This window comes from Talpa europaea, assembly GCF_964194135.1.
Source record: "Talpa europaea genome assembly, chromosome: 1".
NCBI classification, from domain to species: domain Eukaryota; kingdom Metazoa; phylum Chordata; class Mammalia; order Eulipotyphla; family Talpidae; genus Talpa; species Talpa europaea.
The window spans coordinates 127,058,316-127,075,849 of NC_140073.1; the positions used below are offsets into that span (position 1 = coordinate 127,058,316).

The 17,534-nt window shown below is 38.5% G+C and overlaps 1 protein-coding gene across 1 annotated transcript in view; it reads right to left on the reverse strand.

The window, feature by feature from the left end:
* The window catches only part of HECW2 (HECT, C2 and WW domain containing E3 ubiquitin protein ligase 2), a gene marked incomplete at both ends in the record, with an annotated part of 211,556 nt that overhangs the window by 20,281 nt on the left and 173,741 nt on the right, over positions 1–17,534 (reverse strand). The window contains 4 exons of the mRNA XM_084247786.1: positions 967–1,096; positions 4,114–4,212; positions 6,884–7,036; positions 16,958–17,071. Coding sequence (XP_084103912.1) covers positions 967–1,096; positions 4,114–4,212; positions 6,884–7,036; positions 16,958–17,071 — 496 coding nt within the window. The remainder of the gene's footprint in view (positions 1–966; positions 1,097–4,113; positions 4,213–6,883; positions 7,037–16,957; positions 17,072–17,534) is intronic.

Below are 17,534 nucleotides of genomic sequence, written 5' to 3' on the forward strand. Positions count from 1 at the left end.
TGAGAATTTTCCAAAATATATAAAATTTTGGAGAGCAGTCAAATGTTAATTAATAGCTCAATAAGAATTTTACATATGAACTAGTATATAACCTTTGAAAGAAACAGTTTAACCAGCTATTCTACCTACTTTGAAAAAAACCCAGTATGGGAAGTGCTGGCAAGTTGTTCTTTGCCAGTAAGCTCTTCCTCCATCAGCTTCACTCTCGCAGTGCCTTATGTCCCCGAGTGCTCTGTGTGTAGAGAATGGGTTTCCCTCCCGAAAGAAGCATTTGCTACAGAGGGCTCACTGCACAGGTAGCAGTCTCCTGTTTCCATACAGGAGAGCTTCAGGCAGCAAGGAGTCCCCCAACTCCCCAGAGGCCTGCTTGACCTACCTTTATCCTTTTCTTGTTTTGAGACTCCCTCAGACCACCATGTAACCTACTATGTAGCCCCTCCCCAGTGCAAAATATTTTGAGACAATTAAATGTTGCTTACAGAAAAAAAAAAAAAAGAAAAAAACCCAGTATGTTCTCAAACTTTCACCAAAATAGTTAACTTTCCTTCAGTTTTAAAACAATCAATTTTAATTGGATTGTTAACTTCAGTTAAATTTAACAGTTAGGCACAAATGTCAATTAAATTTTCAAACTGGGATAGCATGAAATTTTTAAATTTTTAATTTTTAAATTTTAAATTTTTAAAAATTACATTTTATACAAGGAGCATTCTAAAAATCTTATGCTGCTATTTTAACTGGAAATAGAGGATCGCTGACAAAACACAAATGGTAATCACCGTCTGTAAATTAGGCCACCTTCATCTGCACTTGGCTTTAGAATAACCTTTTTAACCAATATTATTGTAACTTTCTACAGGTTTAAATCACCCAACAAATCACAAATAAGTATCTGATTTTAGCCACTGAATTAAGTCTTCATCAACCAGTACTGTACTTTGTCACCAGGCATTCACATACACAGACCTGTCCAAACACTTCTTCATTCACAGTGAACGTGAGATCCAGGATGTCATGGATGTCATTGTCTTTCATCCACTGCAGGCTCTGGTGAAACTCTTCATCAAGGTATTCTAGATCACTCAAGTCACACAAACTAAGATGACAAACAGCGAGAAACAAATATGTAGGCATGACTATCAGCGAAAACCCAAAAACATAAGGGAAGAAACCAAGAAGTAAAGATAATAATAATAACTAAGTAAGTGATATCTGGAAAGTTCTTAGTCACGTTGAGTAGCTAAACCAGTGAAATAATTCAGAATTTATTATAAAATCATAAAATCCTGGAATCGGTCTATCATTTCACAGACACAGAACAGGAGACACAAAGAACAGCTGTCATCTGCAGTTATCCACACTGATGCCAAAGCAGGAAATAGTCTGGGGGCCGACAACATGGGTCTTATATTTTTTTGGTTCTATTTGCTACCTCAAAATACTGTTCTTCTAGTTAGAAATCCTTTGTAAGTTTCTATAGTGTAGCTTTAATTTCCCCCAAAGATTAGATTTTATGATTCATAATCACATATATGTCCTTTTCCTTCATAGTCCTTATTCTTTCTATGATTCTGAAAATAGCAAGCCACAGAATCTCTCTACAATTATGCTGCTTTTCTATATTTCTCTCTTCTTTTTTTTATGGCTGAGAGGAAGATCTATAAGAGGTGAATTTACTATTATATGCCCCTGTTGTAAGGTGGTAGAAACCAATTTACTTAGTTGTTCCAAGACTTCCTCCCATCAACCCAATTTTAAAGGTCATTTTGTTTGGTTCAGTCTAAACATTTATAATTATCAAGTAGATGCCAAACATCTTAATAGCTATTTGACGAACAGTTACTGTCCTTAAGGAGCTAACAGTCTAGCTGGGGAGCAGACAGACAAGGTAACATAAAGCTACATGGGATGGCAGAGGTTGTGAAACACCCATAACTTGTGCACCATTTTATATGTACACTCCATTTTTTTTTTTTTAAGATAAATACAGGAGCTCTCACAGCAAATCTGCAGAACATTTACTTTGACCACAGATTCAGGACAAGCTCCTCTTGAGTAGATGAAATGCACATTAAATTTGCAAGATGTGTAAAAGCTGGAGAGGAAAGAGGGATGAATGAAAAGCAGGAGAATTGGGGGAAAGAGAGACAGGGAAAGGGGAGAAGGCCATGAGCAAAGAACAAAGGCATGGAGTATGCAGACCACTCCTAGCACACTGGCGGCACCCATGTTAGCCACAGACTGAATTTCCAGAGAATGGGGCTGGGAAGGGAGTGGCAGCAGTTCCTGAATGTCAGTTGTTTAGGAGCGTGGTGATTCAGAATTACTGATAGTTCAAGACAGAGAAGGACATGATCAGATATGAGATGTGACTTCAATTATTTCTCAGAAAGTCACAATGTAGACAATTATTTTAAATGGGGGGTGAAGTGGTTATTAGTAGAAGATGAGTTCAATTAACTGACCACTACAGTCATCTGCTCAAAGTAAAAATAAGGTTTTAATTAGGTAGCGTTATTAAGGATAAAGGGGAACAGTTGGATTTAAGAATTATTTAGGAGGCAAATGTGGAAATTAGTAAATGGCTTTACTAAGGAGGTATATAAATAAGGATATCTAAAATAGGACAAGCAAATGAACCTATATTGCAATCCACTTCTGACTAATTGCCAGTCTTGAGTGCTTTATGAAAAAATTCCTGAGGACACAACGAGCCAGCAGGAAAAAGGGCCATAAATACTCTGTGAACTCTACTGTGGGACTGGATGTAGTTGGGGAAAGTAGAGCATGTGGGTCTACGTGCCGTCCCTGTTAGAGTCCCAATTTCTGAGCAGAGGGAATTGAAAACATTGACACCATTAATTAACTGTGACAGGGCTCATGGGAGAAGGTACATTTTTAGATCAGGGCGAGTATATAAGTTTTTCTTTAACCATATTGATTTTGAGGTGCCTAGAGACCGCCCTCCCAGTCCTACAAGTCAAGGGAGGTCAAAACTGAGGCTGCAGATCCGAGTCAATAGGAGAGGACACAAGTGAAGAAATTTTCCTATGAAAGCACACAGAAGGAGAAAAGCAGGGCCCAAGAAATGGAAGTTTTAGGAACACTCAGGTCTAGGAGAGATGCATCCCACAAAGGAGACATCAAAGTGAAAGGGGACAAGAGAGTATAACACCATGAGTGCCAGTGGGGAAAAAAGTCAAGTATACATAGGTGGAGACTGGGGTAGTGCTTCATCTGCCTAGACATCAAAAGGGGAAGAAAGCAGAAGTCTTCCCAGTGACCCTCTTAAGGGCCCATTAGAAAACCACTGCTTACTTTCATTTGAGGTCAAGGCTTCCATTTTATAGAAAAGAGGTATGAGGCCTTGTTTAGGGAGTGAGTTGGACAGAGCTAAGCAATCATTCTGTTCTTTCTCATTGAAAAGTTTGAGCTACTAGCCCCTTGAGAGTTGCCTCTTCCTGTGCAGCCTTGTAAATGACTACTGATTATAGGACAGAAACTATTGACTCTTCATCTCACGATAAATGCAACCTTTCACTGTGATAACAATGAAGACGTTTTATGAATGCTTGCATCTCCTCTGACAACACAAATAACTGTCTTGTATATAAGGGAGTCTCGAGAAAATTATAAACAATAAGCAAAAAAGAAACCAAAAACAATAAAAAGAGAATGAAAATTGGAACCAAAATCAAGCAGTTGAAAGTTTGCATAAAGCAAAATCTAAACTGCATCTCATAAAGGATAGGGGCTGTGAGTCACCAAGACTAACCCACAACTATTCTATTAATAATCGGCATTAATACCACAGGAATTCCAGTGCTGTATTTGAAGTACAATTGCTTTAAAGAAACATGTGTCGCAGCAAATGAGAATAAATTATTTGGAGCACAGAAAAATTAAGACATTGGGGGCAAGACAGGAATAAAGGAAAAACATAGAAACCATATTTAAAAATGCATTTATTTCAGAAATCTAACCACTATTAAGTTTAATAACAAAAGACTTGAGATAATAGGCAAATAAATCATTCTGACAAAGGATCCCTTTCGGTAAAGGAACTGTTGCGTTCTTACATGCTAACTACCCAAGCAACAGAAATACTCTTACATTCTGAGAAGAGCCTTATAAAAGGGTCTTGTGAAGAAGGCATCCAACAAATACTGGTGTATTAGTGCAAGACCAAGGATCCTACCGCTGAAACGGAACCTGTGAAGGAAAAGAGTGAGAGTTTACACCTTGTGGTGCAGTTTCTAAGTGGATCTATTTGCTTTCTAGAATGGCTTCTAGCTCTTCCCATCTAAATTTGTCCAGTTTCATTGCCTACGAGGTCCATGAGTATGCGTGAATTTTAAGCTGTGACTTCATGAGGCCAATAGTCATACTCACTTGTTGAAGATTCATCTGTTTCACTGTGATATACAGAGAACATACCAGCTTCATACCATGTCAACCATGTAGCACCCCACATGGCCAACCGGAATTTCCTGTGAGCATGTCGGTAAAATTTCCCCAAATTACTTCTAAGAGCTTTTGACTGAATGAGTGGTGGGGAAAATATCATCCCCTTCTAGTCTGCAGTCATGAACATTGGCAGGATTTCTCTAATACAAATCCAGCAGCAATTCCCTCCTGAGGAAAAGCCCAATCTCAGATTGGAAAGTTCCTACCCCTCTTCTTTCTCAAACCCGGTAACTGTCGCCATCCAAGAATTATGCATGTGGACTTTTGGGGGAGTTCCTCATGGGATATTCTGTTCTCTAAAATTTCAAGGTTCAATTCTATTCTGAATCACTTTGGAAACTTTATTAAATGTATCTGTCATGCTGATCACAAAAATCTGCAAAGAGCTGATGAGACTCAGCAACAACAAAGAAAATAACCCAGTCAAAAAATGGGCAGAAGAGCTAAAAAGAAACTTCTCTGAAGAGGAAATGCAAATGGCCAACAGGCATATGAAAAAATGTTCAACATCACTTGCCATCAGGGAAATGCAAATCAAAACTACCATGAGATACCATCTTACACCAGTGAGAATGGCACATATTAAAAAAACTAGCAACAACAAATGCTGGCGAGGGTGTGGAGAAAAAGGAACTCTTCTGCACTGTTGGTGGGAGTGCAAACTGGTCCAACCACTGTGGAGAGCTGTGTGGAGATTTCTGGACCTACTAAACATAGAGCTTCCATATGATCCAGCAATTCCACTCCTAGGTATTTACCCAAAGGACACAGAAACATCAATTCCAAAGAACACCTGCACCCCTATGTTTATAGCAGCACTGTTTACAATAGCTAAGCTTTGGAAACAACCCAAATGCCCAAAAATAGATGACTGGATCAAGAAGATGTGGTACATATATACCATGGAATATTACTCAGCATTCAAAAAAGATAAACACATGCAATTTGCAGCAACATGGATGGCGCTGGAAGGGATCATGCTCAGCGAAATAAGCCAGAAAGAAAAAGAAAAATACCGGATGGTCTCACTCATAGCAGGAATCTAGAAAACTTAAATAAGGGACCAGGAAAATGAATAACTATAAGAAAGTGAAAATCAAAATCAACAAAAAACTATGAACCAGAGACACTTTTAGGGGGGCGGGGGCGGGAGGGGAGGGATTGGGGTCAGAATGGGGGGGCTGCAATTGTATGGGGAATATAACAATAAAATTTATAAAAAAAAATAAATAAATGTATCTGTCATGACTGGATTTGCTGACTGAGATGTACACTTATTTTCTCTTTCAAAAGTACTCAAGTTTCTAACTCTGAAAGTCTGATGCCTTCCCAAAGTGTAAATCCATACTGAGGATGTACAGACTAAGGTTCATATTGTCTGTCTGTAATTTTAGTGCCAGGCAGTCATTTTAAGATTAATGTCCGGCAGCTTTGTTTTTCTTTATTTCCACTTACGTTAGCCTAACTGCAATAGCAACAGTTAGGAGGATTCCAAATTGTAGCTAAATGGAAGCTGATTTGAAGAATAAGTCCTACAAGTTAATGTTCTCCACCCACCAACATTAACGTCATGACTCATAATCTTTCCATGAATCCTACTCATATTTTTATTTTCTATTGTTATTAGTGAAAACAAATAGGACAAGCAAAGAAGAGTTATAAAAATGTTAAAAGTCTATCGATGCAGGGTTTGTTTTTGTTTTTTTTTTAAATAAGATGTTTGGAAAGAGTGCAATTTGGGATTTGCAGAATATATAAAGTCCACATGGGAATCCCATACTGGCTTTTCTCAATGACTTCGTGTGAGAAATTAGGAAAGGGGCAGTTCTTGGCTACCAATCTCAAATGGCTTCAATATATAGTAAGGTGTCCCCCCTGTGATATCCCACTCCTGTCCTGCCATGTTTCTCTCCTACTCTCAGTTCCTCAAAGTCATCCCATCCACACTCCATACCTACTGGAATATCTTCATCACATCAGTCAGCTGACCCCCTGTCCTGTCCCTCTCCCACTGCCAGTCACTTCCCCAAGGACTGTCCTGAAAGCCCAGCACCCTCAGTACCTTCCCTCGTCACCTCTCCCCACCTCAGAGCACAGAGATGTCCAACGGTGCAGGGAGAGATTTAGGAATCTCTCTGGGATCTTAACATCATCCATAACTGTCTCTTCATGGCAAAAACCTTTTGAATCCCTCCTAGTTCACTAAACATGACCTTATGGAACATAATCTATTACCAGCCAGAAGCCTCCTTATATATCTGAATTGGACCACAAAACATGAGTCAAATGAAGAATTTAACTGAAAATAGGATTTTTCTCCAAGGGAAAAAAAGTTGTTAAAAGAAAAATAGGATCCCACAAAAACGAATGTGACAGAAAATCAAATGAAAAAAAATTCTGGGAAAAAAATACTTACCATTCATGGTGATTGTCTACAAAAGCAGACATGGGACTTATTTGTACTGTGTATGTGTCATTGGCTGAATATTCAAATAAGCCATAATATGGGTTAAAAAGTTCTCTGGATACCAGGAAGAAAAACTCTCTGGAAGGTCCACTGTAATCCAGCCTTTAAAAAATCCATGAAAAGAAAAGCCAGTTATTATTATGCTTTCTACATACTGCATATATTTTTTAGAGTTTGACTTTCTGTACAGCCTTCATGACAAGTCTAACTGTCAACATTTCAGGACTGTCCAAAACAAATTGTGTGCTTAATGGTTCCTAATCTCACCCATGTCTTGACCCAGAATATGGACATTCATAGAGAACATATCAAAATAAAGCTACTCCTCAGATAATGAATAGGAAAGATCCTACTAATTTGATTATATAAATATATACAAAAGGTAAATATTTTAAATGTCTGGAATGAGGTGGTGGGAAAGAAGCGCAATAGGAATGTTTTATTTAAACAGGGTACAACCAGAGGGAGCACCCTACCTATCACCATAGGACATGCAGTCCCTTATGGATTCCTGAAACATTTTTAGATGGAGGAAGAAAGATTTCAGTAAATTAGTGAGAGGATTTTAGTTACAGGACCTCCCCTGGGGTGTCCAGAGGCAAAGATGAAATGATTAGGACTGAAGTAAAAACTTTAAACTAAAAAATACCAAGGAAAATTATAGTCAAGATAAATGAAGGTATCTAAATCTCTCTAGGGAAGGTATTTGAAGAAGAGGCTGAAACTCTAGCACCTGAACTGCAGTGTAAATTCCACTCTACTTTCAAGACATCAGGGTTAAAGTAAAGTATGAGAAACAATTGTGTTAGGTTTGAGGAATGACAAGTGGCCAAAAATGCTGAGAGCAAAATATGCAGTAAAGAGGAGTATTCAATAAAGCAATTTGATATGCTAATTTTAACATGAAAAATATAAAGCAACTCTATCCTATGATAAAAGTTTACACATGGGTTCAAAAACAGGAAAGAATGTTGAAGAAAGAATGGAAGCACTGATAAGTTGCGGTGATAGGGTTTTTATGACTCCTCTTGTTCACCTTTTTTTTCTCTTATGGAATTTCCTCTGTGGTCATCATTGCATATTTTTAATGAAAAAGAAATCATCTGAGTCTTATCCAGGGATGGGATTGTGTGGTGGAGAAAAGGATCCTCTTATGGGTGGAAGAGGGAGTTGGGATACTACTAAGAAAAAATTAAAAGACTTTTATTTTATATGTCTTACTTGAGCATTTAAAAAATAATTTACATAGAACAGGTTTCATCTATTCACATACTTTTCAGTTTTTGCTATATCCAAAGATATATTGACAGTTATTTTCTTGATATTTCACTAAGTCAACTTTCACTAGTCAATTTATTTGCTTCTCTAATGTCTTGCATATAATATTTATGAATTATGATAGGCTAGCTTTATTTTTTTCTAAAACACATTAAAAGAAATATTAGGGCCTCCCTGGTGGCGCAAGGGGTTAACAGCACATCCCTGTGAAGCTATCCACAGCCTCTGCAGCATGAATTCAATCTCCGGCTGGCCGGAGAGGAGACCCACATGGCGCAGCAGACCTCTCCTGTCTCACCAGCTGTTCCCCTCAGCAGTGTATTTCAGTCAGTCTGCCTGTTCTGTTCCCCACTCTGTCTCTGGTGAATCCTCTCACCCCCCATGCCTCTGGCCTGTACCCCAGTTCTTGTATGCATAAATAAATAAATCTTTTAAAAAAAAGAAATATTAAAGTGTCAGTGTGTGTAATAGCTGAAATCATTTCACACACCAACAGTCCACGCTATACTTCGGGAGATACGAGGATAGACTGACAGAAAACCTTTGTGTACAGAAAAATGCAAACAGTGGATTCAGGTCCAAAGAGACCTTATGTGGGCATAATGGAACTATTATCTGGGCAGCTGAATATAATGTGGTCACCAGGCTGGGAGGCACCTTGGATAACCTGGGAACTCCCAAAGCAGCACCGGGGCTCCCTCCCAGGAGCAAAGCAGGGGAATGCCTTTCCTTCGGTGGAGACCAAGGCAGCCTCCCGGGGCTTCCTCCCACTGTCCTAGTTTCTGGTTCTCTGACGCTACCAGCAGGAAGTGGAATCCTTCTCACTCAAACGTTCTCCACATACTTAGAGGCTTGCTTTCAACAAAAACTGAGTGCCTGTTATGTTATGGGTATTAGTCTAAACGCTAAAGCTACAAAATCTTGAAAAGTCACCTTCTATAGGAGCTCTCACTTTAGCAGTGTAGAGTCCCTGCTCGCTGCTCCCTTTCTGCCGTTTCCTCACTCTCTCAATCTCTCCAGGCAGGGCGGAGTCCTCTGTCACCTGTTCCCTCTGCTCTGGACACTGCAGAGTCAAACTGATCTAAGGGCAAGTGTCTAATACAGAAGACAACATTCAATGTGTGGTCTTGTGAATACAGAGCTTAGAAAGGACTCTTAACTTTTTTCCTGGACAGTAGTCTCCAAAATTACTCTACTTTGTGGGAGCAGTCACTTTACTATGTTGACTCAGCTACAGTCTCAAACCTTTCATCTATACTACCCTACCCAGGAATCTTTCAACCTATCTGCTCATAGTTGCACCTATTTAAAACCTAAACACAGACTATATTTTTCCCACTAAATTTCACTTTGTGAGGCTTAGTCCTTGATTCCTGACTACCCAGACTGCTGGCGATGTAAAAACCTCTCTAAATGTCCTATCGATGGTGAATGTCATCAGCAGACCCTGTCTTGTTCTAGAAACAGAGAATAGCTGTGGCCAAAGCCATCTAAGAAGTCATTTTGTCCACCTCCTCATTTAACAGAGGAGAAAAACCAGAGGCTGAAGAAAACACTGACTTGCCTCAAATAAAAGCTGTATCAAGGACCCAGGCCTTGACATGAGCTGTTTGGCTCCACGTTTAATACTCATTACACCTTATAGGCTACCAACCCTTCCATAAGTTTTAAATGTTCATCAGATGAAAAAAAAAATGTTGCTTATGGAGGTGGGATTGGCAAACAATGGCCTGAGGGCCAAATCTGCCCCAACCCCTGACAAAAAGTTAGGTTTTCTCAGAATACAGCGGTGCACATTTGTTTATGACAGTCCAGGACCACTTTCCTGCTGCGATGCACAGTTGAGCAGATGCAACCGGGAACATATGACCACAGCACCAAAGATATTTACTATCTGGCCCTTTAGAGAAAAAGTTTGCTTACCTTTATAATAAAATGAAGTAAGAGGAAAATGCTGCTCTATTAAAACAACTGACATTATAAATCCTCTTTTTTTAGTGACAATCCCATCAAGGATACATAAAATGACTACAACATCCTAGGTCCAAGCAACATCAGGGAGTGGCTGGAACTACTGAGATCAGCAAGGCCTATGGGGTGCAGCAGAGGCATGTGATGGGTAAGGGCCACGTCAGCTGAAACATGTTTCTGAGTCATTTTTCTTACAAAAAGCCAATTGGTAAAAGTAATATGAGTTTTCACCTGCTTAAAGTTAAACTGTGTCATTTAGTTAGAAATAGCAGATTTTTTAAGAGCTTCAACTCTCAGTGTTTTAATAATACTGCACTTATCACTATGTATTATAATTGTATGTTTGTGTCTCCCTCCCCTATACACACTTCTAGACCATAACCAAGTATAGTGAGGGCAGGGGCTTTATTTTTCTCATTTTTGTATCCCAAGTACTTAAGTCTGATACACAGGAATAAAGTAATACATGTTGTTGAATCAATGAGATGAGCCCTGTGATGTCCTCAAAAGAAAACCAACATTATTTACATTGTTATTTGGCATATAGCAGATGAATAATAGCACAAGTTTGCCTTCAGGTGCAGTATTGATTCAATGACACTAACAGGTTACACCAATCCCTAAAAGACAACTCAGTTTGCAAACAACCTAAGAAATCACTCAGATACATTATACTAAGACAGCCCAGCACTTGTAATTTCTAGATCTAATATCTGGTAATATGACAAAGTTTGTTAAAATGACAAAGGTGTCATTTTAACAGGTTCCTGTCTTTTTAACGATAATAACTGCATTTGGCTAATGACAAGATGAATATTCCCAGAGAGGTTAAGTTGAAAAGTAAAGCTGCTTTTCTTTTTCCAAAGAGAGAACAAAGCTAACAGTTCTTCTAAGAGGAAAATGTGTCTTCCTCAACCAGTCAGGTTTTTATCTGCCTTTTTTTAACTCTAGCAGCACTGATAGAGTCACTCTAAAGCCAAAATATTTTAAAACTTGATTTGATTATAATCCAAAACTTAGAACTGAGTATCTGAAAGCAGGTTATAGATTACAAATTATACATGTCTACCTAATTAAATAAGACATGCCCCAGCAGGACACCTTATGCATGTGCTTCCTGCAATGTCTCAGCAACCTCTTCCATATAAATAGTTAATATGACTCATATCACAGGGATCGTTTGTTACATTCCTGTTTTGCCAGTTAGGTTAGTTCCACAACTCAAGGCTTGGCACAGAAATATAGAAACTCTGGACAACGGGTGTGTAGCCACACCAACAGCTGCGTATGAGTGCATTTCAGAATAAGCACAGATGTCTTTAAGGTGGCAATGTAGTTTTGAGTTCTGTGAAGTGCAGATAAAGCATTTTAAACACCACGTTGCTGGGCTGACACAACATCTAAGATGTTAGTGGCATCCAGTGTTTGCTAAAATAGTAAACTTTATTCCCGTGTTCTTTATTTGCAACTAAGAATGACTGAAAACACAGTATTCCAACAGAAGTAGACTGTAAAATGAAAGAAGATGATGGCATTGGAACTCACACCATCATTTCCTACAAGTCTTCTGGGACAAAGAAAGCTCTGCTTTCTTACAAGTTGGTTCAGGCACCCATAGCCTACGCACCTTCTGATTACCAAGCTATTTATAGCAGAAGGCATTGGCTCTTAAGCTACTTAAAAAGGCCTGATGGGCAAATAAGGTATTTTGTGAGCAATTAATATGACATTATGCTGGGTGACACCCAACTAAAGCCTCAATACAAAAGCACCCTTCTTCAGGTTTGGGTTACTTGGGTTATCCTGCAAATGAAGTATAATTTAAAGTTTTTAAAGATTTCTGAGGAATAAATGGGAGTGTTCAGGGCCTCAAACAAGGAGCAAGAATTAGATCAGTGGTATGCAGAACTGCTGCTTATTTTGTAAGCAGCAAAACATGGCTTTGCAAGAGAGATGACTGACCTCAGGGAGATGGCACCTTACATATAATGAACTCATTCTTCCTTAGAGAAAGGTGCCTTTTACTGAGCTGGCCATGGAGAAAAAAAGAGGCGAGGCAATCACAGTGTAAACATCCTTTCTTTATCCAAGCCCTTACTTCTTTACTGTTTCCTAAGAAGTTAATGGCCCAGGACACCTTATCAAACACAATTGTCCGGCTAGGTAACTCTTGAGAAACCACATAGGCTTTTGTTGCTGGGACTTCGATTCAGAAGAAAATAATACATTGGAGAATATGTGCTGCTCCACTGGCTCCCTTCCAAAAGAAGCAACGTCTAGGCTGACTGAAGTCCAACAGAAAAAGGCAAGAAGAGCATGAAATTCCCCACCACATCCAGATGACTCAGTTTCTAGCCATTTTGTCACTGCTGCCCTCTCTACCCCGCTTTGCGAGAACAGATAGCTAGATCAAGTTGGGTGGAAATTTTAATGACAAGAGAAGAAAACCTCCAGCTCTGACCCAATTAGATCACAGCGATTTGCTTAGAAGCTGCGTACTTTCTATTAAAAAGTCAATCATATGTGTACTTTCTATTAAAAAGTCAATCATAACATGACTCATTATTTTAGCTAGAAATGATAACCTGCTCATTGTCTACTACAATATTTGCATTTATAGACTCTAAGATCATTTTTACTTTTTAAAAAATGGAATATAGGATACTCCAACATTCTGGGATTAATTTTACCTCATATGGAATTTGTTATCATCCTATAAATTAATGCTTATAAACTTTCCCATTATTTTTCTTAGTGCTTCCATTTCAGAAACTATCAGATTTCAGACCCATGCAAAAAAAAAAAAAAAAAACAGCTTAAAGTAGAGCTGTACCCTTTTGGGGTACAGGCAGATGCATTATTCTTAAAAATAAATCCCTTTCTCTTTATGCCCTAGTAATCTATTATAAATAAAGACCCTGATTATGACTAGAAGAAAATATAATTGAGATAATATCAATAAGAACTGCAAAGTATTATTCCTTCATAGATAAAGCTGACACTAGCAACACAAAATAATACTCTGTATAAGTCAATACTCTTACTGATTTGGACTTTTCACAGAATTAGCTCTACCTATGTACTTATTACTCTACTGACCTCAAGTACAGAAGGAAGTATACAAAATGTAAAATTACCCTGGAGGCAGTAACTCCTCAGACAACAAGGAAATAAGTCATTCAGGACGACATTTCCTAAATCTCTCCAAATCCTCACTGTACATCTTCTTGAGTAAATGTTTTAGTTACATAAATAATTTCTGATTTAAAGTTACAAAGGGGACATGCAAAATTTTATACATCCCACATTCAGTTTCCATTTTATTAATGTCTTATGTTAGTTCAGTATACTTGTTATAATCATTGAAACAATATGGATTTATTTACTAAAATTCATCCTTTAATTATTATTAACTAAAATCCATTCAGATTTCCTTGGTTTTCACCTAATGTCCCTCTTTTTTTTTTTTTTTTAAAGATTTATTTATTTATTTATACAAGCACTGGGTACAGTCAGAAGCGCGGGAGGGTGAGAGAATTCACGGAGCCAGAGCGGGGAGCAGAACAGGCAGAAGGACCAAAGTACACGGCTGAGGGGAGCAGCGGGCGGCAGGAGAGGTCTGCGCGCCATGTGGGAACCCCGCTGTGGCAGTGGGGGGGGGAGGGGAAAGGGAGGGGAGGGGGGTGGGGAGGAGAAGGGGGAGGGGGAGGGGGAGGGGGAGGAGAGGGGGGAGGGGGAAGGGGAGGGGGAGGGGGAGGGGGAGGGGGGATTGAACCAGCACTGCAGAGGCTGTGGGCAGCTTCGCAATCCAGCACTCAGCTGTTGTGCCACCCGGGAGGGCCCTAATGTCCCTCTTCTGTTCCAGGCTCTAATACAGAAGATCACATTACATTTAACTGTAATGTTTCCATAGGCTCCTCTTGGCTCTAAGTTTCTGAGACTCTTTTGGTTTTTGATGACCTTGACAGTTTTAAGGTGTATTGGTAAGGCAGCCTATTGAATGCCCCACAATTTGGAATGGTATGATGTTTTTCTCATGACTAGACTGGTATTATGGGTGTTGGAGAGGAAGACTGCAAAGGTAAGTCCCATTTTTATCCCATGACATCAAGGGTACTACTAATCACATGAGTTATGACTGTTGATTTTAACCTCGATCTTCTGGCTGAGTGCTTGTCAGGCTTCTCCACTGTAGATGTACTGCTCTTTCCAGCATACTATTTGAAAGAAAGTCACATTGTGCAACCCATGGCTAAGGAGTGGAGGATTATGTTGATTTATTTGGGAATCTTCAGCACAGGGGATTTGTCTATTCTCCTCCACTCATTTATTCAATCTGTATATTTATATCAGTGTAGATACATGTAGATTGGGTTTAGATTATAAACAAATACTACTTTATTTTTTTTGCTAATTATTCCAACGTTAGCCATTGGGAGATCTTTGAGTTGGTTCTTGTGCATTTTTGATAACTACTGATCATTCTGGGCTTTTTGACCAATTCTTCACTTTTTGGATTTATAATATGCTTTAGTTTTCATCTTGTCTATTTTCTCTCCTTGTTCTAGAATCAGTCACTTCTCCAAGCAGCCCTAGTTTCTTTTATTGAGTAACGATACTGGAAACCAAGATCTGGGCCTAAGGTATACATTTTTTAAATACCTGTAACTAGAACTATTCCTCAAGAACTTACAAAAAGACACGTTCTGAGGGTAGAATTAATGAAGGGAAAGTGACAGAAACCTTCCAGCTCCATTTTTTTGTATTTCAGTAGAAAAATTTAATTAGCTTTTCTCTTGAGTTTTACTATAGTTTTACTATAAACCGGAAAGAAATATCATGATTTTTAATTTTAATGTGATTTATGTGTTAAGAAAGTGGCAAAGATTAAAATAACTTCTTTATGCATTAAGTTTTCCATTTTTCGTCATCTTTCAAAAGAGTATAGGATTATCAATGCTTTAATAAGAAAGTAAAGTCCACATGTAATGGTCCATATTAAATATTCATGACACGACAACATGCTATTGACTTCACAAAGTTGTGAGATTGGACATTATCTGGCCCTATTCCAGCTTCAATGTCATGTACAGAAAGGCGGATTACGAGGTTGTGTCTGAGGGCTGAGGTCACACCAAAATATCTTCCTGTTGTTTTCCCTCTGGATTTATAGGAGGGAAACAGATAATGGAAGTAGGAAGCATTTGGACATCAGTGGCAAAGATATCAAGTCCCACTCAGTCTGGGCTTCCTAGGAGTGGATATCATCAATCCAGATAATAGAGGGAGACTGCTTTGGGACAATCAAGCATGATAAGCATCTGTTTCTATTCAAGTATAAGGGTTTCCAAAGACTCTTCTTTACACCTCTGCGGTCTCAATAAACTATGGTCCAAAAATGAAGGAAGGCAGCTGGTGTTCTGGGGGAGGAAAAGTATTCTCATCCAAACAGAGTGGTTATCTAAGGAAATACTTGGAATCCCATGCATACCTGTGACTCTGTGATTAGGCTAAAAACATTTGCCTTATTTTCAATTGTGCACCTGCATCTTTTAGTCGACTAACATAAGCTAGATGTGCATTAATACATACTGATGATGAAAGACTCATCTCAGGCAAACTTCTACTCAATCCTTGTCACATTTTGTCTCATTATACTGTTTTCCCATATAACTCACTTTAATCTAGTCACAGCTGGGAGACTATATGACAACATATGTGAAAAAAGCAGAAGTTCTCAGTCACAGACTAGAATAAAGACCTATGGTTGGGGAAAAAAAAATTCAGATGAACGAGAATTTAGGACTTGTGGTTATACTTCAGCATTGCTCTAAGAGTGGTGGAAAAAAATAAAGTAAGCCAAGTTTCAAATCCCGATTTCATTTCACTTGCATACACAAATTACTTTATACTTTGTAGCCTCCATTTCATAAATCATATACTGAATGGTTGGATTTATTGGCTACTACTGCTACAATTTCATATTCTAATACACTTTACTTCTAGTCATGAGTGAAAAGAGTGGCCTTAAAATGATCCAGGTTGTTAGAATGGAGAATACAACCAAACTTCAGAAAATAGTGTGGTGTTTTGTTTTGCTTTGTTTTGCTTTGCTTTGCTTTAGAGACAGCTGGGTGAGGAGAAGGTGCTGAGACTCAAAACCCAGAGGTGAAATGAAGAAAGAGGAAGGAATTAGAGAGAGATGAGAGGTATCTTCTCTTCTAAATGTTATATAACAACTGTTATGTCTATTTAGATACAATAACCACTTTGTGGGAGCCTTCACACCTTTATTTCCTAACCTTTATCGATATGAGCACACTCATAGAAGAGTCAGACTTCTGTTTACAGCAGGTAATTAGTTTGGTAGGTGGACTGTTTTCTCAATGGACAAGAAAAACTGGAAACAAAGAAATCAGATCCATGGTCTAAGAGATACTGCTGTGGAGGCTTCCTGATGGAACAGCAGGGATCTAATTTGGGATTCAGAAATGAAGTCGATTTAACAGGTGAAGCATGTTCTACTTATACCTCAGTGCAGATAACAAGATCACAGACATTAAAACACAATTCCTTCTCTAGTTGAGTTTTCACTAAAAAATTTCTATGTCAAATGATGTCAAAAACCACTAAAGTCTTTTACAAAAATGCTGAGCGATTTAAGTGAATGAGAACAGCATTTCCTGTCAGAAGATTTCCTGTTGAGAACCAATGTGGTGAAACATCCCCTCTGAAAGGGGTGTCATATACAAACCACTTCTCTGTTCTACTTACCCTTCCTCTCCAACAAAGGTAACATATAATTTATTTCTCTGCAGATCCTTCCTGGAATATCCCATAATCTGATTAAAAGCATCTTCGAGTAAGTGATCTCTTCTGATAATTAGCCTGTCCATAAAGAGACAATTTGAAAAATATGAATTATTTCCAAATTCTTATCCTTCTAGACCGGGCACTTGTCATTTAATGTCCCACTTACTATAATTAACTAGACAGAAAGTAAAGTGACTTAATATCATTGTTATCTACAATAAAAAACACATTTATCTTTAACTCTTAACAGCATTAACATAATTTACATCAAGAATCATTGGTAAAGGGAGCACTCCATATGACTTACAAAAACAACCTGAGCATCCTTTCTGAGTGGTGATATCAATTTACCCCAGAAGGAAAATGGTTATAAAACAAACAACACATACACACTTTATTAACTAAAGGAAGAACAACCCTATGAAGTAATGTTTTAAACCTGAATGCACCTAGACAAGGAGTTCAATTACTAAGAGCCTAGAGAGAGAAGACTGTGGGAACAAGGTAAAAAAAAAATCTCACTGTCATCCAAAGCAGA